This window comes from Cololabis saira, chromosome 13 (assembly GCF_033807715.1).
Source record: "Cololabis saira isolate AMF1-May2022 chromosome 13, fColSai1.1, whole genome shotgun sequence".
Classification (NCBI taxonomy): Eukaryota; Metazoa; Chordata; class Actinopteri; order Beloniformes; family Belonidae; genus Cololabis; species Cololabis saira.
This window is the reverse complement of record NC_084599.1, coordinates 34,913,699-34,936,059: the sequence shown is the minus strand read 5'-3', so window position 1 is coordinate 34,936,059 and position 22,361 is coordinate 34,913,699. Positions and strand designations below refer to the sequence as shown.

At 41.7% G+C, this 22,361-nt stretch overlaps 1 protein-coding gene across 2 annotated transcripts; it reads left to right on the top strand.

Moving 5' to 3' along the window:
• Positions 1 to 5,239: 5,239 nt before the first annotated feature.
• On the top strand, positions 5,240 to 21,404 carry ivns1abpa (influenza virus NS1A binding protein a). 2 transcript variants are annotated; one of them, XM_061738754.1, is made up of 15 exons: positions 5,240 to 5,425; positions 9,043 to 9,332; positions 9,547 to 9,680; positions 9,980 to 10,149; positions 10,253 to 10,328; positions 10,417 to 10,590; positions 11,847 to 11,972; positions 13,458 to 13,568; positions 15,872 to 16,013; positions 16,123 to 16,347; positions 17,289 to 17,410; positions 17,596 to 17,722; positions 17,834 to 17,965; positions 18,850 to 19,023; positions 20,176 to 21,404. In XM_061738754.1, the coding sequence occupies exons 3-15, from the start codon at positions 9,570 to 9,572 to the stop codon at positions 20,436 to 20,438; spliced, it is 1,953 nt and encodes a 650-aa protein (XP_061594738.1). In that variant the 5' UTR covers positions 5,240 to 5,425; positions 9,043 to 9,332; positions 9,547 to 9,569; the 3' UTR covers positions 20,439 to 21,404. The 2 variants fall into 2 exon arrangements, with proteins under 2 accessions (XP_061594738.1, XP_061594739.1); XM_061738755.1 differs by lacking the exon at positions 5,240 to 5,425 and adding an exon at positions 8,256 to 8,391.
• Positions 21,405 to 22,361: the final 957 nt, after the last annotated feature.

Genomic DNA, 22,361 nt, shown 5'->3' with positions numbered 1-22,361 from the left:
GAGGTGGGTAGAGTAGCCAAAAATTGTAATCAAGTAAAAGTACTATTTTGTTGAATAATATGACTCAAGTAGTAGAAGTAAAAAGTAGTCATCCAATTAATTACTTGAGTAAAAGTAAAAAAGTACTTGGTGAAAAAACTACTCAAATACTGAGTAACTGTTGAGTAACGTCTGATACATTTTTTTAACACAACCATTCAAACAGACAAAAGTACAAAATAATCATCTTCAGGCAAATTAAATCAATAAAATAATAAAATAAATTAGAATTAATAAAAAATAGCTTAAATTAAAATAATCTTAAAGTAAATTCAAGTACTTTAATAGCACAAAATTTCAAGCCGTTGTATTTTTTTTTTTTTAACCAGGCTCTGCAGGCAGAACTAGAACAAGCCAATTAACTCAAGCCAAGAAACTGTGTGTGTGTTTGAGTCTGTGCATATGTGACAAAACATGCAAAAAGAAAAATTTTTCCCAAAGAATCACTCGGTGATGTCATGAGATTGACGCGTACGCGGAGGGGATAAAAGAAAAGTAACGAGCTAAATGTAGCTTAATGTAGCGGAGTAAGAGTAACAGTTTCTTCTTCACAAATCTACTCAAGTAAAAGTAAAAAGTATAGTGATTCAAAACTACTCCTAAAAGTACAAAATTTCCCAAAACTTACTCAAGTAAATGTAACGGAGTAAATGTAACTCGTTACTACCCACCTCTGGATTTAGATGTGCATGTAACCGCACTGACTGACAAACCCTAGGGATATCGCTCAAAACAGATTGAGCATCTGCACGCTATTTTCTTCAAGAAACTGAACCATAAATATTATTTGGAGCTACTCTGGAAATTACACTTTTTTTATATTGTTTTCATATTCACACTTTAGATCCGTGCTCTTCAACCCTGGTCCTCAGGACCCCCTGTCCTGCATGTTTTTGATGTTTCCTTGCATCATCACACCTGAATCTCATTAATGGTCATCATCAGCTTGTCATCAAGGTCTGGACAAGTCTGTTAGTGACACAAGCTGCGTCCGAAATCCCCCTACTTCACCCTAATGAGCATGCAAAAACAGTATGTGAGATTTTTTAGTGCGTCCGAAACATTAGTACGTACACAATACTATGTGTCATCCATACTCATTCCGGAAAAATGTATTAGTGTGGATTGATGGACTCTAGCTAAGCAGAAACTTCCCACAATGTAATGCAGCAGTGTTTGGTTGCTGAGCAAATACGTATATGTCATAAGTATAATATTAAGTATAATAATATTAATATATAATATTATAATATTCATATATAATATGATATATATATTATATAATGTCATCTTGTTTGGGCCAGGATAAACGGGAAAGAGCAGAGCGGTGCTGCTACTGCTGCTGTGACATGAGTTGTTACCATGGTAACAACTCCCCCTCCCAACGGCAGGAAGTGCCTTGTGCGCTCTGTGTAGTATGTCCGACTTAATGCATACTACTGATATTTACTCAAAAGTGTGCCGAACTTAAGTATACTTTTTGAGTATATACTGTTTAGTATGGCATTTCGGACGCAGCTACAGTCATTTGTATCATGGTGTGATGAAACAGGGAAACATCTAAAACATGCGGGACAGGGGGTCCTGAGGACCATGGTTGAAGACCACTTCTCTCCAATTTACAAAAGGAAAACTTGTGAACTACTTATCATGCACCTCTCCTTGGGAATGCTGATAACATTATTCCTACCAACCATTCTGGTACCAGGTGTTTTAGTTCCCAAACCAAAGCAGCAGCTATCTGAGGAACTGTGTTGAACCGATTGGCTCTTCCACATCATCTAAAACTTCCAGCTCTGTATTTTTAGAAGGTACTTATACTGATGATGTGTCGGGGATGTAGGGTTGCGGGCTGTGAACTTTACAAACAATGTCCCTTTGCAGACTGTTGAGGCAATGTTAAAAACTTGGAGGCAGAGGATCTTTTAGAGAAATATAACTAACAGTGAATAGACAGTGTCTTGTGTTTTGCAATTCCTGGGGAGAGATACACAGCTGTCTCAGTGATTAACTGTTTTAGATACATTTAAACTGTTTTGATAAATATATCCTTTAAGTAATGTGACCTTCATGCTTTTTGGTTTCCTGTGCTGTCTAAGCATGGAAAACGTCTGCCCGTAGAGGTGGTGAAATATGATGCAGGTCTCCATCCATGGTAGACAACATTTTCTTGAGCATGAGCCAGCAATGCCTGCCCTCACCTTGTCAGGAATGCCATCCTTTCATGGATGAGAGCACAACATGTTGTGGTAAAAAATACCAGCACAAGAGCTGTTATGAAGCGATAACTTTGTGTTGATAAACCTAATCTGCATTCACTGGAAGCCTGAATGTGATCGTTACCGCCGTAGTTTCCAACACAAAGGTCAGTGCGCTCTTAAGTAAATTATTATGCTTAAATGTCCTTCCGAAGTTAAATCTGTTTGCCTGATTTTAAGGCATCTTCACTTGCAGATGAATATTCACATGCACACACAAAGTCTGACTGACACGTTAGTATTAAAGCGATTCGTATAATCTAATCGAATTACTGACGTACTCAAGTAGTACTAAGCTCTATTTAATCAAGCCATATGAATGAGTTGGCCTGTCTGCACTGACGTCTATACAGCACCGAGGGTTTGACTTATGCAATGGATCTCATGCAGGCTTGCTGTCATGATTTATAGGCATACTTAGAGGAGGAAATATGTGAAGGTAGCAGTCCGTTAGCAGAAACAGACTGACTGATGCATTCTTAAGACGTGGACATAATGCCAAAAAGGAGTGACTTTTAAAGTGACACGATGAGTAAAGGGCAGATGAACAAACGTGGCTCAAAACAAAGTCCTTCGTCAGCAAGCATCGGCCCGCTACGGTGCCTCAGACAAGTGGCTCGATTCCACTGAGCAATCACCCAGGCACTGTAACTGATCTGCTCTTTAATGGCACACTAGGGAATAGTCGGAGGTATATGCTTAAACGCTGAACATTTTATGAAATATTTATAATACCTTGTTTCTCAAAAATGATTTTCTTTCACTTGTTTCTCTCTTTTTTTGACAGCTCTGAACACTTACAAATCACACAGACGGATGGAAGTACCACCATTCTTTATTATGGCACCGCACTTTTTATTTTTGTTTTTACCTTTTATTTTTATATTTATTTTTTAAAATCTTTTTATCTTTATATGGGTGTTTGGCTTTTGGGGTGTTTGATTTGTAAATGACAGTGCTGTGTGTGTGAGATGGAGATGTCAATTTCCCCGAGGGAACCTCCCAAAGGGATTAATAAAGTCATCTGAATCTGATTCTGAATCGGATGACATCACCCATTTCTTTTTGACCTACTTTTTTGAGGGGAGATGGTTCTTCCTGAGAACAAGAAACGCTGTACTTGTGGTTAGAGGTCACAGTACTTATCTATCGTTCTACGTGGCCCGACACCTAACAATGTATTCCTTTTAATTATTATTATTAACTTTATTGTATTTTAAATTTATTTATTTATGGACCTCCGATGGACAGGTGACCCAAGCCTGCCTTTCGCCTGAAGAGAGCTGGATTAGGCCCCAGCAGATCACCATGACCCTGGATTGGAAGAAGCAGGCTGCATTTCAGAATCAGAATCAGAATCAGGTTTATTGGCCAAGTCAGGTCAAACAAGACAGGGAATTTGACTCTGTTATTTTCACTCACTGTACAGTAAATAGGCAAATGACAGCTCTTATTAACATATATACAATTTTTTTTAAAGTTAAAAATCATGAAAAATCATTACGTGAAATAAATAAGTTTGTATCATCGGCAAAAATTACAGGAAACAAGGAGGACAAGGCTGCGGCCAAATCATTTATATAAATCAAAAATAACTCTTTCATCTCATTTTCCTTTTATTCTTTATTTCATTCAAAAAATAAAACAAACAATTCAATACAAATACAAATTTTCATAAATGGTGAATGAAAAGGGAGCAGAAAGAAGAAGAATCCTATCTAATATGCCCCTTTTTCCAATAAATACATTCACAAATGACATAAATTACAAATTAAAAAAAAAACAACTAAGTAAATAAAAAAATAAAATTAAATTAACGCCGTCTATGGGTATGTCAATCAAACTTAACTAACATATTATATTTATTTGGATTCTTTGTTTTCTTTATTCAGATTGTTCCATAAACTGATTCCTTTCACAGAAACACAACGTTCCATCAATTTTGTCCTGCATCTTGGTTTTTAAAAAATCTCTGTTCCTTTTAAGTTATACTTGCTTCCTCTTTTTTCAAATCTTTTCTGAATGTTGATTGGTAAAGTTTTTTTATGAGCTTTAAACATAATTTGCAGAATACTATAATCTACTAATTCATGAAATTTCAACAATTTTAACTGAAGGAATAATGGATTTGTTGGATCAGTTTTCTACTGATTATTCTTATGGCTCTTTTTTTGCAGAATGAAAATTGATTGAATATATGTTTTACAGGCATTTCCCCAAACTTCAACACAGTAGGTCAGATATGGAACAACTCTTCTCTATCTCGTGCACAATTTCGCCCTTAGTCCAGTGGTTCTCAAATGGGGGTACGCGTACCCCGTGGGTGTACGTGAAGACACTCCAGGGGGTACGTGAGATTTTAAAATATACATATATTTAAAAAGTAGCCTCCAAGCAAAAATCCTTTAAAAATAATTATTTCATAAATAATTGAGGAAAATATAAGTCTAAATTCATAAAATGAATTTTATCTTCAGGAGTAGGCTATTCAACTTATTATCCTAAAACCCCAGAGTATCCCCCACACCAGGATGGTTCCACCTAACCTGTCAAATGCCACCTGGCTTCACCTGTCAATCACTTGGACCAACGATGGAGTCGTGGTTGAAGCATAGCAGCAATATTTTTATGTTTAATAAATCAGTTACTGATGGCACAGTGCTCTGTTTTGGGTCTTTTTTTTTTACAACCAAAAGTGCTTTGCGCTGGTTAGGGGGTACTTGGCTTAAAAAATATTTCACAGGGGGTACATCACTGAAAAAAGGTTGAGGACCACTGCCTTAGTCAACTATTTCCAATGGGAAACCTGCCATATGTAGCTGCACTGCAGCTCCGCCCCGCAGACTGTTCACCGAAGCCCCGCCCCCCGCCCCGCCCACAGCTGACGTCACAGGCGGCGTGGCGCCGAGTGTTGGCGGGAGCGCGCTTTTTCCCCCGCCAGTTGTTCTGTCAGAGCTCGATCAGACCGGCTGCTCGAGTGGACGCGCTTCTCCTACAGAAAGACTCCTACTAGAGATACCCGTGACACACGCTTTTTGCCTGTTGTCGCGTCTTTTCCTCGATCCGAACCAACAAACTCTGAATTTACATTAAATATGTCGAATATCATCCGTGCTCACACCCCTAAGGTAGGTTGCTGCTTTTTTTTTTTACATTTCCGACTTCTGAAGGCGGAATTGATGCTGCGTTCAGGGAGGTTGAATTTTCAACTGACTGGATGTTAATTTGATGATTCATCATTTTTTTCATTTTTGGACGCAAATGTGGATGTTTGATTTGAAATCATCCCATTTGGGGGATGGTAGGATGTGTGTGTGGATCTCATGGGTACACGCTGTCCTCCATAACCCCACATCTAGTTCCTTATTCTTATTTTATAGGCCTTGAGGAAATATTGACACAGTATTCCCGCTTCTGAGTGGATATACTGGATCAGTTATTCTCTAAAAGGAAAGTTGTGATGACATTTGGGCACAGAATTGAATGTATAACTGTAAAGTAGTGTGTGTCATGCTGGCTAATGCCATGGCACTATTTGACCTATTGTAGGCTACTGTTAATCCTCTAAAGCTGACAACCACGTGGGGAAAAATCCCGAGTAACTGTTAATGAAAGAAATAAAAATAACCCTTTTAACATCCTCTTAAAGTAATATCTAGTAGATAATTAAAATCGTACTGGGCGGCCGTAACGCCCATGCACACTGGGATTTATGCTCCATTAATTAATTATGTCTTGTTTTTGGGATCATATTTGTTTTATTTTGTTTTGTAGAGATTATACAACCGTGGTATTAATTCAGATCGTGAGGTGTTGCATTTTAAAAGAGCAGAACCAGTCAGTTCAGTAGTAAATTTCCACTGTAAGTGAGTGAGAGAAGCTGCAGTTCCTCTCTTCACCGCTAGGGGGATTTCTAACAAGCATTGATTGTTCAGCTGCAGACCTGCACGTAAGGCTGATTTATGGTTCCGCGTTACACCGACGCAGAGCCTACGGCGTAGGTTACGCGGCGACGCACAACGTACGGTGTACCCTACGGCGTCGATTTAACGCAGAACCATAATTCAGGCTTTAGTGTCTGCCTAATCAGATGGAATAATGGGGAAAGGAAATGGCAGTCCTCTGCAACAAAAATGTGAATTGTTTCACTCTTTTCATGGCAGATTCAGTACCGTTTGTTGTGTGGTTGTCAAACCTTGTCTCTATCGCTGCTCTAGTGACCTGGAATCCTTATTTTCTCATCACTCTTTTTATTTAAATTCATCTCTGACTCCTGTGACTGATCAAAACAGTGATTACATGCAGCATTGTCACACACAGCATGGATTTTTATGTATCTACATATCATTACTGAATTGCTATTTGCTTCTTTTTCTCAGATTAATGCTGAATTGTATAATATAACCTTTTTAAATAGATTGTTGTTACAGCTGTGCGTCAGGATGGAAACTATTAAAGAACTATATTGAGAGACGAGGATGTGGTTTGCTCTGCAGAGCTATAGGTGGAGACCGAGACAATAAGCTAGTGTGGTGGGACCTCGTCATGTGGAGGAGTTTAGCATGCAGGCCTTCACCAAGAGTCTTCTGCCAGATGTTGCATAACGACTAGAAGTAGGTCAGCGCTCTCACCGTCCACATGTAGGAGAAGTGAGGGTTTTCAGTGCAATGTAAAGGACTATAATGTGTGTGCATTAGCCTGTGGTAATGCATATTGAGCAGCAGTGTTGGCTTGCTTAGTTTGACATCCTGTCCAACACTGTGGCGCTGTAATTACTGTGATATTTTTAGGGCGAGCTTAATGCATTTCCCATTATTTTCCTTTTTTAAGCTGTTGTTAAATGTGCATTTGGGAATAATAATCATGCGGCCTGATGTGACGTTAAATTGGCATGTAATCCCTCCCTGTTTTTATTCCTAATCATGATTTATGATTATTAACCTGAATTTGGCAGAACTGTGTTGATTTTAGTAAGTTATGCTTCTGTAAAACTGTTCCATCCATTTGCTTGACACCTTTTCACACATAGTTCAGGGCTGCAGAAAACAGATGCTTTATTTAAAAAGGCTCTGTGCTTTTTGTCAACTGAATAGTCTTTACCTTTGTTCACTCATTTATTAAGCAGCTTACAAAGATCATGCGGTTTGTCAGGCTGGTTGACTTGATGTCTGTCTGACTTTAAACAGAAACTGTACAAACTAAATGAGGTTGCTGCAGGTGCGGCTTCTGCAGGGCTCAAGAATAGCACCACTAACTAGTTATACATTTTACTGTTTGCTTGCAGAAACAGACAAATGTAAGACCTTTTCTTATATATTATTCCTGTATATTCTCCAGTAATCTCTTACAGGGCTGTTGGCCGAGAGAAATTCTTGACACGAATATGAATAATTTGCATTTTAAAAAGATCTTGCACATCGAATCGCATGCAGTGTCATGCGACAGATGCATCACACATGTAGCACTTGAGTAAATAGCCGCTTTGTAAAAATATGTTGCTATCACATGTGAGCTGGACGTTCTGATAAAAACCCAGCTCAGGAAAAGCACATGACTTGGTGCGTGGGTGCAATTTTAGATTATACTGCAGCTGCTGTGGTCTATCTTGTCCTCTCTCACTCCCTCCCGTTGCTGGATAGCAGCAAGGCTGCTTCAGGGAATTTATTTGCTGAGATATATACGATGCGGTCAGCATAGAGGAACTCGGTCATCAGACTGCATCTGTGTAAATTTCTTCTAAAATCTTACTTTTGCATGTGAAAATGGTCTGAAGCAGCAGCAGTGGATGGAATGGTGGGTGGAGTTTTGTGAAACGAGGTTACATGAGCTACAAATGTTGACCGAGCGAGCAGCCAGTCACCACCTACTAAGTGGGTGGGGAGCCCTGTCACAAGCAGTTTACCTATAAGCTGGACCGTGAATGAAAAGGTTCCCGCAGGAGGAGCCACGTATGATGGCATTTAAAAGGTCTAGCCTTCAGAGGGAGTTGACATGAACTTGGAGACTTGAGACGGATTTAGTGGTCGTGCCTGGCCTGGTGGAGATGTAACAGCAGGAGTGGAGATTTAAAGAGCTAAGCTGAGGTTGTGGAAAGGTAGGAGTTTCAAGGGATGGGCCTAGTTCTGCTTGATTCGTTATGATCATCAGCATATTGGAATAAAATGCTTTTTAATTGAGTTTCCTTCCTGAATTACGTTGCAGGTTTTACTGTCAGATTTTGTTGTATAGTCTATTCTTGACTTTTGCTTGCAGCGGGGCAGTATATATCTTTTTAGCTTTCTGATCCTCTTTTTAGCTTTCTGATCCTTGTATGTTTTATGTTTTTGTTTCTTGTTTTGATGTGTTTTTATTTTTTTTGTAAAGTTACTTGTCCTTGTATGTATTTTCTTTTATATGAAACTGAATGTATTTTTCTGCTGCCATCTTGACCAGGACTCCCTGGCAGAAGAGATATTGTATCTCAATGGGACTTTCCTGGATAAATAAAGGATAAATAAAAAAAATAATAAATAAAAATATATAAGAACATTGTGCAAACTGCTGCGTGGTTGGAAGGAAAAGTTTGGGATGGAACGCCGAGCAGAATTGGAGACGGGATGATAGTTTAACTGCCATCATGTGTGAGGTTTCCTGATTTAGCACATGGGACTGCGTCATCTACACTGCACGGGCACCAACTGGCAAGATCATTTAAAAAAAGAAACGGGAAAGAAAGGCTAACGCAACTCTTCTTTTTCTCCTTTAGGTTATAATGTACGACCATCAAAGAATAAGTACAGCTCTATAGCCAACGGGATCCAGAGGACTTGATTACAGTCGCTTCAAGCCTGATAGTTTGTTCGTGCGGCTGTTCACCCCTCTCCCCGCTGCTCACGTCTGCACCTGGCATTTCTTCTGACAACTTCCCCATCCCTCGTTGGGCGAAGGAGACTTAGCTCCACCGGGGTCTCAGTCTGCTTTTCCCATTCCTTCCATTTGGTTCCCGTTCTACTCTCAGCAGTGCTGCTTTCTCAGATCTGCATTATTCTCCATTAGGTAAGGCTAACGACTAATGCCGAAGAGCAAAATGACACGATCCACGTTACAAGCTCGGCTAATCCTAATCCTCTGTCTGTAATAGTTTGCTTTATTCATTGAAGACGATTGTGTTGTGCTGCTCCAAGTCTGGTTTGCAGAGTGCAGAAGACATGGCGCGTACTTGACATGAGCTCCATTAAAAAATGTTTATTTTTTGTTTCCCTTTTATCAGGCATACCATCAAAATTAACCAAGATGATTCCAAACGGTTATCTGATCTTTGAGGATGAGAGTTTCCTGGATTCCACTGTGGCCAAAATGAATGCTCTGAGAAAGAGTGGTCAGTTCTGTGATGTTAGACTGCAGGTAGGTTTTATTGCAAAAAACAAATTCCCATGAGTCACGAGTATAAATCCTACTATTTAAAGACTAATTCTAATGTTGGCTGCACTGTAAGTGTTAAACCCAGGAGTGTTTTGTTTATTTTTATAGCCAATTAAGAATTAAAGTTCAGATACTATTCAGAACCTGACACAGTTTGACTGAACGTTAGCTTTTACTACTAAGCACTGAAGTCGGATTTGCAAAATTCCCATTTTCTTAATCATGCCAGTGAATATTTGTAGTTGTGTTCAATAAAGTCCTGGTCCCTTCACCTTGTCCAGGTGTGTGGTCATGAGCTGATGGCTCACCGAGCTGTCCTGGCTTGCTGCAGTCCCTACTTGTTTGAGATCTTTAACAGTGACATCGAGCCTCACGGAGTCTCACATGTCACTTTTGAGGACTTGGTCCCGGAGGCTGTGGAGATCCTGCTCAACTACGCCTACACCGCCCAGTTAGTAGCACCTTCTTTGACATTTACCTCTGATTTTGATATCTGTGCATGCCTCTCTGCTTTTTAAAGAGGTTGACAATCATTTGCATGTTCTCGGACTTAGGCTGAAGGCGGATAAGGAGCTGGTAAAGGATGTATACTCAGCAGCCAAACGGTTCAAGATGGAGCGAGTCAAGCAGGTAGGCGTTTATCCGCTAATATTTATATCCTCTCGAAAAACCCAAGTGCTCTGGAAGTCATTAAAACGCGTCAACGCTCACTCCTCAGATTTGTGGCGACTACCTGCTGTCTAAAATGGATTGCCAGAATGCCATCTCTTTTCGGAACTTTGCCAACTCCATGGGGGATTCCAGACTTTTGGCCAAAGTGGACGCTTTCATCCAAGACCATCTACTGGACGTGTCTGAAGAAGAGGACTTCCTTAAACTTCCCCGTCTCAAGGTAAGGTCTTTAACATGTCCTGATGTCTTTTTTTTTCTTTTTTTTTATTAGTCAAAATAAAACTTTGATAGTCTGGGACCTAGGGCTGGGCGATTTTGGACAAAAATAAAATCCGGATTTTTTTTTTTTTTTTTTTTTTTTTTTTTTTCCCCCTGTAAACCCGATTTTCGATTTTTTTTTTTTGGTAAAACTACAAAAGACAATGGAATAAATTGTTTGAAATATTTTATCTTTATTTTGAAAGAAAAATAAATAAATTTCCCTATTGGGAATGAAGTGCAACTGAAAGATACTGTAAATCCTCCTTGAGTTTAGTAAAGTGACAACATTAACAATCTTCTTGACCAAACAAAGTAAAAAATCGATTTTCTGATTTTCCTTTTTTTAACATCGTCTTGATTAATAAATCCGATTTAGATTTAAAATCGATTAATCGCACAGCCCTACTGGGACCCTTCCTTATTCATAAAACGGTAACATGAGACAACAACATTTTTCTTCAGTAGATTCTTAGGTTGTGCCTGAGTGTTGTTAATATAGATGGTCATGACATCAGTTGACATTGGCCGTCTTTTCTAGTTCATCTCGGTCCCTCATTTAAACCAGCCAGTGTTTCTCTTGGCCTTAATCACACGCAGGATTAAAGTTTTATTTTTACCTTTCTGACTTTTGCCAGATTAGAAATGGCTCCAGTGCGAAGGCGTTCCCTCTTAGAGATTTTCCAAACAATTAAGGCCGGCCGGGTGTCTTGAGGGCGAGGGACCTTGACTCATGCAGGAGTAATAATGTTGTGGGTTCTGGTCCAGACTACAGCGGTCACAGACGTAATCCTCTGCTTGTACAAGGGGAGGAAAAAAAAAGAGATTATAAACTGGCAGTGGTACTAAAAATGCGCGTGTTGTGCTTTTGGGACTTTTAAAATACGTCACGTTTCGGCTTTCGAATGTGAGAACGTTCAGTATGTCCTGACAGTGACTTATGATGAGTGGTTTAGTCACTTCCACAGTTGTCAGCTAGAATTAATTAATCTATTAATTTATAAGAGGAACACAGGATTATAATTGAGCATAAATCTTGATATATCACATCACAATGGGAACATTAAGCAATTATACAGGAACAAGAGTTAACACTGGACTGTAGGATGATTATTTTGCACCAGGCAGTGAAGGTCGTGGTATTTACTTCCTGTTTTGTATTTACTTTATACCTGGTGTCCATGGGGTTCTTGTTTCACACCCTTCATGTGTTTACAGTTAGAAGTAATGCTAGAAGACAACCTGACCCTGCCCAGCAATGGCAAGCTCTACTCCAAGGTACTCAACTGGGTGCAGCGCAGCATCTGGGAGAACGGCGACCAGCTGGAGCGACTGATGGAGGAGGTCAGTTTCAGAACACGCTGTGCAGTTTCACCATTGCTCTGCCCTCCCCCCTCCGCCTCTCACTCTTCCGGTTTTGTGACATTAAAAAGTCATTAAGGGGGCCAAAGTAGACATGGCATGCTGATGTCACGCTGCTATGTCAGGACTGTTGTTTTTGTTTTCGTCTGATTTGAGGTTTTTGCAGTATGAAACTCTGTATCCCCGCTCCATACTACAAATTAGAGGTGAGCCGAAAGGAGCTGCAGTTTGCTCTTGTCTTTTAATTGTTTTTTTTGTTTTTTTTTCAATATTTAAATTATTGAATATCATTTTTTTATTCTTTTTGTGGGTTTGAGTATGTGGTTGGTTTGCATACAAACCCCTCTGAATATTACAGGGCTCGTCTCATCTGAAACAAAAAAAGTCAAAGGTCTGCTGCTTGATTCTGATTTTCTCACTGCCACGTTTGCTATCTGAACAGGTGCAAGTTTGCTGCTCCGGTACTAACAGCCACTCCTCCCCGTTGATTTATCTCTTCTGTAGGTTTATTAGCAGCAGCAGGAGACCGGACTGAGGAGCCAGGACTGAGCCAACGGGGTAAATGAGTCAAAGAGGAAAGAGTGGCGTACTACTGCCACTCAGCAGCTTCTCTTTGCAGCCGAGCAGCGTTGCGCCTCCCATCTGTCCCATCCACATGTAGACGGGAATCCAATTTCTCCATTTAATATAACGCCGTACTTGTAAAAGCTTTTTGATCCACATAATACGTTCTCACAAAGCTTTGAAATGGCTTATTAATAAACCTCTTCCAATTAGCTATTGGAAGGAAAACATTACACATCACGATACAAAGTACGCCGGAATGAATCATTATTTTTTAATATAGTCTACATCTCTACAATTTAAATAAAGTCGCCTGATTATCATGCTGTCATGATAAACAGCCGAGTGACTTGAGCTCAGAATCTCATGGTTTTGCTTGTTACGGGGCCGTGTTAAGACGTTAAGCTCTGCGGTTATAAGAAGACTGCGGCGAGTCGCCCAGATCTGCCCGCTACGGCAGCCGTCATAATGACCCACTTGTTCAACTGGAGGACAGGTTTCCGAGCAGCAGGGGTGGCAAGAGAGCCACTTCTACACCCTCTTCACCACGGAAGACCTCTCAAGATGCAGCCTCTGTTTTCACAAGCTCCCTCTTTTTTTAGATGCAAATAACGAAGAGCCACTGACACACTCGGCAGCTCCCCTTCTTGAGCTGAAATGCTTCACCCTCTCTGGGCAGCGGCAGCCGCAAATGTGCATCTTTTTTTTTTTTTTTTTTTTCCCTTAAGGAGGCTTTTCCATCCAAGTGGTGTTCGCCCCTTCCCCCTTATTCCTCTTCACAGCTCTTGCTCACTCCCTCCTCTTCCTCCCCAACCCCCCCCCCCACCCCCCGTTATGCTGGGGTTCTCAGTGTGTTGCCATGGAGACAGCCACATAGGTGTGTTGTTCCTGTTTGTCTTGCAGGTGCAAACACTCTACTACTCACCTGACCATAAGCTGGTGGATGGAGGGCTGATGATTGATGGGCACAGTGAGGTGTTTGGTGGCGAGGAAGACCACCTTCAGTTTGTGCAGGTACTCCAAGCTTGTGCCTGACTTTTGCAAATCGGGTCTCGACCACATTTTGCTCGGTAGCGTGCAGCTTTATTTCCCCAACTTGTGCTTAGCCACTCGTTAAAAATGCAGCGCAGCCCCGCTCCGGGCTCAAAGCGAATTGAGTTCTTAACTTGTCAGTATCTTACAAGTTATTTCAGGAGCCAAACCAGCCATCGCTGTTATGGCTCGGGGATATCTGTTTTGGATATTAGAAAGGCAAGGTCAAACGGAACATAGACGGAGAAACGGTCTGAGGTGGGGGCTTAGAGCGGTATTGCACGAAGATGACCTCATGAAATGACAGGTGGGTGGGGGGATATAACGGCAGGAGCGAGGAGGAAAGGCTGCTTGGTGTGCTTTGCTCTTGTGAAGATGGTAGACCCGGCATGGCCCGCTTTAAGCCATGCCATCTTACCCAATGGCAGCATGTTAAACTATAACAGACATTGATTCGGTTTATTTGCAGAGATGGTTTTCATCTACTTAACACATTTCTAAAGAAAGCAGCAGGAATGGGTGATATTTTACCGTTCACGATATACCGTCAAAAAAATTCCCCACGGTAAGAATTTATCATCTCGCGGTAAAAACGATAAATTCCTGTTGATGATGTTTTTGTGGAAGGAAGGAAGGAAGGAAGGAAGGAAGGAAGGAAGGAAGGAAGGAAGGAAGGAAGGAAGGAAGGAAGGAAGGAAGGAAGGAAGGAAGGAAGGAAGGAAGGAAGGAAGGAAGGAAGGAAGGAAGGAAGGAAGGAAGGAAGGAAGGAAGGAAGGAAGGAAGGAAGGAAGGAAGGAAGGAAGGAAGGAAGGAAGGAAGGAAGGAAGGAAGGAAGGAAGGAAGGAAGGAAGGAAGGAAGGAAGGAAGGAAGGAAGGAAGGAAGGAAGGAAGGAAGGAAGGAAGGAAGGAAGGAAGGAAGGAAGGAAGGAAGGAAGGAAGGAAGGAAGGAAGGAAGGAAGGAAGGAAGGAAGGAAGGAAGGAAGGAAGGAAGGAAGGAAGGAAGGAAGGAAGGAAGGAAGGAAGGAAGGAAGGAAGGAAGGAAGGAAGGAAGGAAGGAAGGAAGGAAGGAAGGAAGGAAGGAAGGAAGGAAGGAAGGAAGGAAGGAAGGAAGGAAGGAAGGAAGGAAGGAAGGAAGGAAGGAAGGAAGGAAGGAAGGAAGGAAGGAAGGAAGGAAGGAAGGAAGGAAGGAAGGAAGGAAGGAAGGAAGGAAGGAAGGAAGGAAGGAAGGAAGGAAGGTTTTGAGTCATTACAGTTTTGCAGCACAGGTGTTATTCATTTAATTGGTTTTTATCAATTTAATTGGTGTAGTTTAGTAGCATTTAGTATTTATAGTTACAAAGGTGGAGTTGAATTGTTTGTTTTTTTTTTATCGTCATTTTTATCGTTATCGGGATAAATGCCAGAAATTATCGTGATACATTTTTTAGTCCATACCGCCCATCCCTAGAAAGCAGCTGGATTTTACTCTCAAACCTTCGAAAGCCTGAAACTGTTCCATGTTTTTATCCAGGAAACACGTGCGTGTACAGGTGTATTGGTCGTCCAGTAACTGTGTCATGTGCATTTGTTTTGTCACTGCTTGTAATCGAGCTCCGAGGCCACACGCAGGCCGGTACCCACATCGCTGGTGGCTACTGGGCCTCTAATGTGGCTGATCCACCACCTAACTCGCCTGTCCTGCACCAGCTTTCTCTGCTTTTTGCTAAAAAGAATGAATGTGGGTGCGAAATGGATGTGAAACCCAACGTGTGCCAAGCTCCGTGTGTAAAATTAGTAGTCCCGATCGCTATCGGCCATTTGGCTGCTCGTATCGGGAAGAGCAAAGGTCTCGGCTCAGTGTTTTGCTGCTAACATTTTGTTCGGATTGATATCTTTATTCACACCCATCCTCAAAGACATGAAATCATTCAAGCTCCTTCAAGCCATGAATGTTTTGCAAAAATTTGGGGGAATGCAGATGACTTGCCTTTAGGATATGGGACATTTTTAGCACGATAATTAAGCATAAAAGACTTAACTAACTGATTATGCTATTAAGCATTTATTTAAAACTTTGTTTTGCCCTAAAGCAGAAGTTCATTGGGGCATCTGCATGAAATGCTCTTATTTTGACTTGGATCTGCTGTATGGTCCGAGACTGGTTTGCAGTGAAGTGCTCTAAATTGTGAGATTTCCTACAACTTGGTAGAAGATGGATGTAGATCTGGGATTAGATGAGCTGGTATTGGCCAGCGTTGGGCCTGTGGTGCAAGCATGGCTTCTGTAGCTGCGTTGTGCTCTTGCAGAAGAAACCAGTGCGGGAGAGCACCCAGAGACAGCTGAGCTGCAGCTCTTCAGGAAGCCTGTCCCCCTCCAACCAAACAGCAAATGCCTCAAAACAGACCGCCAGGAGAGATTGGAAGTACATTGCCTCCGAGAAGACCACAAGTAAGTGTTTTTTTTTTTACTTCTCAAAGGTGAATTTGTTTCAGCTTTGGGGTTATGGTATGTTACTTCCTTCTTGTGTCCCTAACCACTTGTAACGATGCCCCCCCAGACAACAACTATCTGTGTCTGGCTGTGCTGGATGGAGTGCTGTGTGTGATCTTCCTGCACGGCCGCAGCAGCCCTCAGACGTCCCCCTCTGCCACCCCCTGCCTGATGAAGAGCCTCAGCTTCGAGGCCCAGCCCCAGGAGCTGGAGGAGCACCCCCTCTCCCCCATGCATTACGCTCGCTCCGGCCTGGGGACTGCAGCCTTAACCGGGAGACTGATCGCAGCAGGTTAGCACGATTTACTGGTAGCTATATATACTATACGTGCTGTGTAGGGCTGGGGATCCATTCAAATGTCAAGAATCGAATCGATTCTTAAGATTCAGAATCGATTATCAAGATTTGATTCCGATATTGATTTGGGTTAGTGTTATTAAAACTGTTTTTTGAGCTGTTACATGAATTATATGACTGTAGTTATGCAAAATATTACTACTAGTATTATATTGAGATTCAACAGCAAGTATTGGCAGCTAATGATGCTGTAAGGACCAATCAGCTCCCAGAATGCTGATAGAACTGCGTTCAGAAACATCGTGGGTTAATTATCAAACAGATCCAGGGAGGAAACAGAGATGGATGAAATCGGTTTTATTTTTTCCCACATTCCATTTTTATTTGTTCTATTTTCGGTCTATTTTGGTTTTTAATTTTTGAGCATTTGGTTTTTAGCATTTTTTGCAAATGTAACCCCAAGACAGTATATAAAGTAATGCAATGTAGACAATGTATGCAATTATAACCTAACACTTTAATGTTTTCATACCTTTAAACATATTTAAAGGCAAAAACATGGCACCAGTTATTCTCGTGTCCAACAAAACATTCCTTTTTTGGGGATAAACAAAAAAATATCCAAAAGTTGTAATGTAATGATGAACAAAAAATACATAAATAAATAAAAGAAGAAAAAAAACCCAAAAAATAAATAAAATTGATCTTTAGACATATGAATCGATTTTTAGGAATTAATATGAGAATCGAGTTAGAATTGGGAAATCGATTTTTTTTTAACACAAGCCTAGTGCTGTGGTGCATTCATGTGAACGCTACATGATTAATGATGAGTCAGAGAAGCTCAGGAAGCAAGTTCAGCATTGTTTTTAACGGTGCTAGTTTAGAGAAGCTGGAGGATTTTTAGTTTTTAAATCACTTCTCTCCTCCCGCAGGCGGCTACAACAGAGAGGAGTGTCTGAGGACTGTGGAGTGTTACGACACCAAGGAGGACCGCTGGACGTTCATCGCACCTATGCGGACTCCCAGGGCTCGCTTCCAGATGGCTGTCCTCATGGTACGCTCCACCGCCCGCGGTTATCTCATATTTACCCTGCAATAAATGTGTCTTTACACCTGTTAAAACACGCTTCAGTTGTCCTGGTTAAACACTAAATATCCTACATTCATTTAAATTCTTTAGGGTTTCCAGTATCCGGCAAACAAAATGCGGGTGGTAACCACTTGTGTTTTCCCCCGCAGGGTCAGCTGTATGTGATCGGAGGATCAAACGGACATTCTGACGAGCTGAGTTGCGGAGAGACGTACAATCCACGTACTGACGAGTGGGCGCAGGTGCCAGAGCTGAGGACGAACCGCTGCAACGCAGGTCGGTCCGCCGCGGAAGGAATGAATGACACATGTTGACCTTTTATAAATGGTGTTGTGTCCTCGTAAACGCCTTCCCTCGGCTGAGCTCATTACTCTCGTCTCCCTAAAGGCGTCTGCTCCTTGAACAACAAACTGTACGTTGTGGGAGGGTCGGATCCCTGCGGGCAGAAGGGCCTGAAGAACTGTGACGCTTTTGACCCTGTGGCCAAGACCTGGGCCAACTGTGCCTCCCTCAACATCAGTACGTGTCAACACGCTCTCACATGCAAAACACTTGTTAATCAGATGTGTTTGCCTGCTTTTTTTATTCCTATGTTGAACTTTAAACTCAGTGGTTGCAGCACAGGGAATATTATTTGTGTAAAATGAGGCCCCGTTTACACGTAGCAAAAACGGTGGCGTTTTCATGCGCTTTGGCCGTTCATTTACACGAAAACGACGCTCAAAGTCACCAAAAACGATCATTTCTGAAAACTCCGGTCAAAGTGGAGATTTTCAAAAACTCAGTTTTCACGTTTGCGTCTAAACGGAGATTTAGGCTTCAGAACGTCACATTATGCAACAGAAACGTCACCAGCATCCTTTGGCGACCTGTGTTTACAATTTGTTTGGCCACCGTCAATATTTTCTTGTATTTTACCTGTTTTATATTCTAAAGTCACACTTAAAAGTCACTCCAAACGAAAGACTCTCGTTCAGTCTTGGAAGTAACTGGCAGTCAAGGCTGATTTATGGTTCCGCGTTACACCAACGCAGAGCCTACGGCGTAGGGTACGCGGCGACGCGCACCGTACGTACAGTAGGCTACGCCGTCGATTTAACGCGGAACCATATTATTCAGGCTTCACACGTGTCATTTGTTGACGTTTTTTCCCAGGATTCCGATTGGCTAGCATGACTTTATGCTTCTCGTTACACTGCCCCCTGCAGGTTTGGATGCTCATAGCACCTTAACAGCGTATTTATGCGGGTTCGTGTAAACAAGGATATTTTTCAAAACGTAGAGGGGGAAATATCCGTTTTTGTAAATACCCGGCTATGTGTAAACGTGGCCTCAGATGAGCAGTAGAAAAAATGCTCCGTCTTTCACGCAGGATATTTTAAAACGAGCCGTTTTGTTTCCAGGGAGGCACCAGGCAGCGGTGTGTGAGCTGGACGGCTTCATGTACGTGATCGGAGGGGCAGAATCGTGGAACTGCCTGAACACTGTGGAACGCTACAACCCTGAGAACAACACCTGGACCCTGATAGCCCCCATGAACGTGGCTCGGAGGGGGGCCGCTGTCGCCGTCCATGCAGGTGAGGCACCGCCCTCCGCGGTTGGAGGTGTCGACCAGATTCTGCTTGCAGAGCTTTTATACCGTAGGGTGTAAAGGAAACTCGTGCGTTTACAGTAATAAGTTATCAGGGTGACCGCGGGTCCTTAATAGGTCTTAAAGGAGCATGAGGCAGGATGGAGGCAGCATTTATGAAAAAAATGTGTATACGTTTTAAGTTTTCTAGTAATAATGTCAGATGAAGCGTTCCAAACCCAAAAGAATGAGCCCTCTAGTGTATCTCTCCGTTGCCTTGAACAGGCTGTGTGCTGCAAAATGTACTGCAATTGGGACCGGAATTTCCCGTGCTGTCCTGCGGATGTGACGTCAAATGACGCTGCATGTGCGTTCTCCCTGTTCTCCGGTGCCGGCTTCGCTGTTGGCTGCAGTACCCCCAACGGCCGTCGTGGTGAAGGGTGGCGCTAGAGAGTCTCATTTCTTAAAAGGAGCCTCATGCTCCTTTTAAAAAAAGTCTTAAATTCCATTTTCCTAAAATAAAATTTCTATTCAAGGGTCTTAATTTTTTTTAGAGGGTCATCCAGTCAACATTAAAAAGTTTATTTCATTGTTTTGGTTTTGAAATCTGTGTTGCCAGGTTGAGCGGGTTTCCGCCCAATTGGCCTGAAAAATATAGGACTGGGCGGGTTGCTAAAATTGGGCTGCTTTTCCTGGTTTTTCTTCAATACTTAGGAGAATTTATTAACAAAAAAGTTGCCATTATGGCAGAGAAAAGTAGAAATGTACACAATAAACTCACTGATAATTTATTTGCTTTATTCTACTCAATTTAATTGTAGTCTTTGTTTGGAGCCTGAACTCTTTTTGGCTATTTAGTGGTGTTGTGAAGCTTCATTTGTTTGACTGGAAATCTATTAGGCATTTAATAATTTACAGTTTTAACATAGAACATTTATGATTTGGGCTGGTTTTTCATTATTTTGGTGGGTTTTACATTGCGTCTGGGCTGGAACCTGTCAGCCACATCTGGCAACCTCGACCTCAACGCTGGATTTCTTAATGACTTGTCTTTTTGGTCTTAAATTTAGTTTGAAAATGGCATTAAAAAGTCTTAAATTGACCTTGGTCAAACCTGTAGACACCCTGGTTATTAATTGACGCCTCCCGCTCTTTGCAGGCAAACTGTTTGTCATCGGTGGCTTCGACGGCTCCCACGCCCTCCGCTGTGTGGAGGCGTACGACCCCGCTCGGAACGAGTGGAAGATGTTGGGAAGCATGACATCATCACGCAGCAACGCAGGCGTCGCCGTGTTGGGTGACAGCATCTACGCGGTGGGCGGCTTCGACGGGAACGAGTTCCTCAACACGGTGGAGGTGTACAACCCCGACATGGACGAGTGGAACGACTGCATCAACGCTCCGTCGCCCGTCTCCGACTGAAGAGGGAGAGAGAGCGGGAGCGGCGAGCGGCGAGGAACAGGGTTTCAGAGTCTCACAGTGCTTCACCTTTTTTCCCCCAAACTAACAGGCTTAGTGACGTAATCGTGTTTTTGTGATGTTCCGTGTGTCTGAACGGGTACGTGTGGGTGGGGATGCTGAGCTGAGGGGTCTTCAGTGAAGACCGGCTTAATCAGGTGGGGAGGGGGGGGGGGGTGGAAGGATTGTTGCCCAAAGCAACACATAACGCCTTTGCATATTGCATACAATTTTCTTTTTCCTTCCGTTTTGTGCTGTATATATTGTTTCCTCCTCATTTTTGTCAAATGCCAACATTTACTACACATTTAGTGCTTTTTCTTTTTCTCTCAAGAGTTTCAGAGTTAGTCACTTGGAAGGTTTTCATATGAGCTCTTAAAAGCTGTCCCATAAAACTGAGGCGGCGATGGAGTGGTGTTTGAGTTCTGGGAGTTTCAATTTTATTAAGAAAACAACTTGTGGAAATGTAATTTAGCTCATATTTTAAAGGTCAGTGGTTTGAAGCCTTACTCAGTGTGCGAGTGGATCAACACCTGTCACGGCTTTTTGTGTCATTTTAAACGAGCTGAATTGCTTTTTGAATCTTAAATGATGGCCTTTTTTTATATTTTTTATACACTGCTGATTTACCAGTAAAATTTAAAAAAAAGTAGCAGACAGCTTAAGTCAGTGAATCTAACCAGTGCCAGATTTAGGTTTTTGTTTTTGTTTTTGTTTTTGTGAACACACACGAAACGCACAGTCATGCTTTTGCTAACCAAATTTGTGTTATTGCAATTTAATAATTGGTGTATGTAGAAATGCAGTTGACTGAAGATCCTTTTCTTTTTTTAAGTGTTAGGCATTGGCAGATTCTTCTGGGAGGAATGTTAGAGCAAGAAAATGATCACATTTGTAACATTTCTTTATTAATAAATCACTTAAATGAGATTTTGTCTTCAGCCTTCTTTTTAAATTTGTTTGGTAATACAGACCATAACTTCCCATAATAGCTTAGTCATAAGCAGTAATATTTTAATAGCCAGAAAGAAAAGTTTGTATTTATGACCTTCTTAAATTGACATCCTCAGCTGTTGAGCCATGTGCTGCAAACTGAATAAATACCCGTCACTGATTTAGTGACCCGAATTTAACCTTGACTGCCATCTCATGTGACCTCTGCTGAAGTCGAGTAATTATCACGTTTGGGTCCTTCTAACCTTTTTATTACCTGAGAGACCCCCCCCATCTGCTCCTTTAGTGTGTTTCGGGAGAGATTAGCAGAAACTAGGTGACCTCGGCAGGAAGACGCCGGCGGGCCGATCTGGAAGTGTGGAAAGGGCCAGCCGCGATGGCGGCATCTGCGTAACCTCGGATAACTCTGGCTGGCTGCCAGAGCCGCTCTAATCCCTGCCCTGTGCTCATTCACAAGTTCGTCTGATAATCTGCCGACACGCCTGTCGGTTGTGGAAATGAAATAAGTCATGTGTGCCAGGAGTAGGTCGAGACTGGACGCTCAAAAACCACACTGTCTTGTTTTGCATAAAAATGCAAACTGATGTCCAAACGTCTCTTAAAATATAAGAATTTTATACAAGTAGAGAGCAGATGGAACTGGAAACAAATGACAGCCTATAAATACATTGAGTCATTTTGTTTTTCAAATTTCCATAAAAATGACACAAAGATGAACTGTTTCACATTTGGCAGCTGCTTGATTATAAAGTATGTAAAAGATAAAAGACCTGTCAGGTTTTGATGTTATGAAACTGTTCCTTTGAGGCTGTGGTAAAAACTTTTTAAATGAGCTTCTTTTCTATAATACTTAAAGACAAATAAATCCCTGTCTGACTCCCACAACAGCTTTGTCTGCAGCATCCAACTCTGCACTTATTTATTTTATTTTTT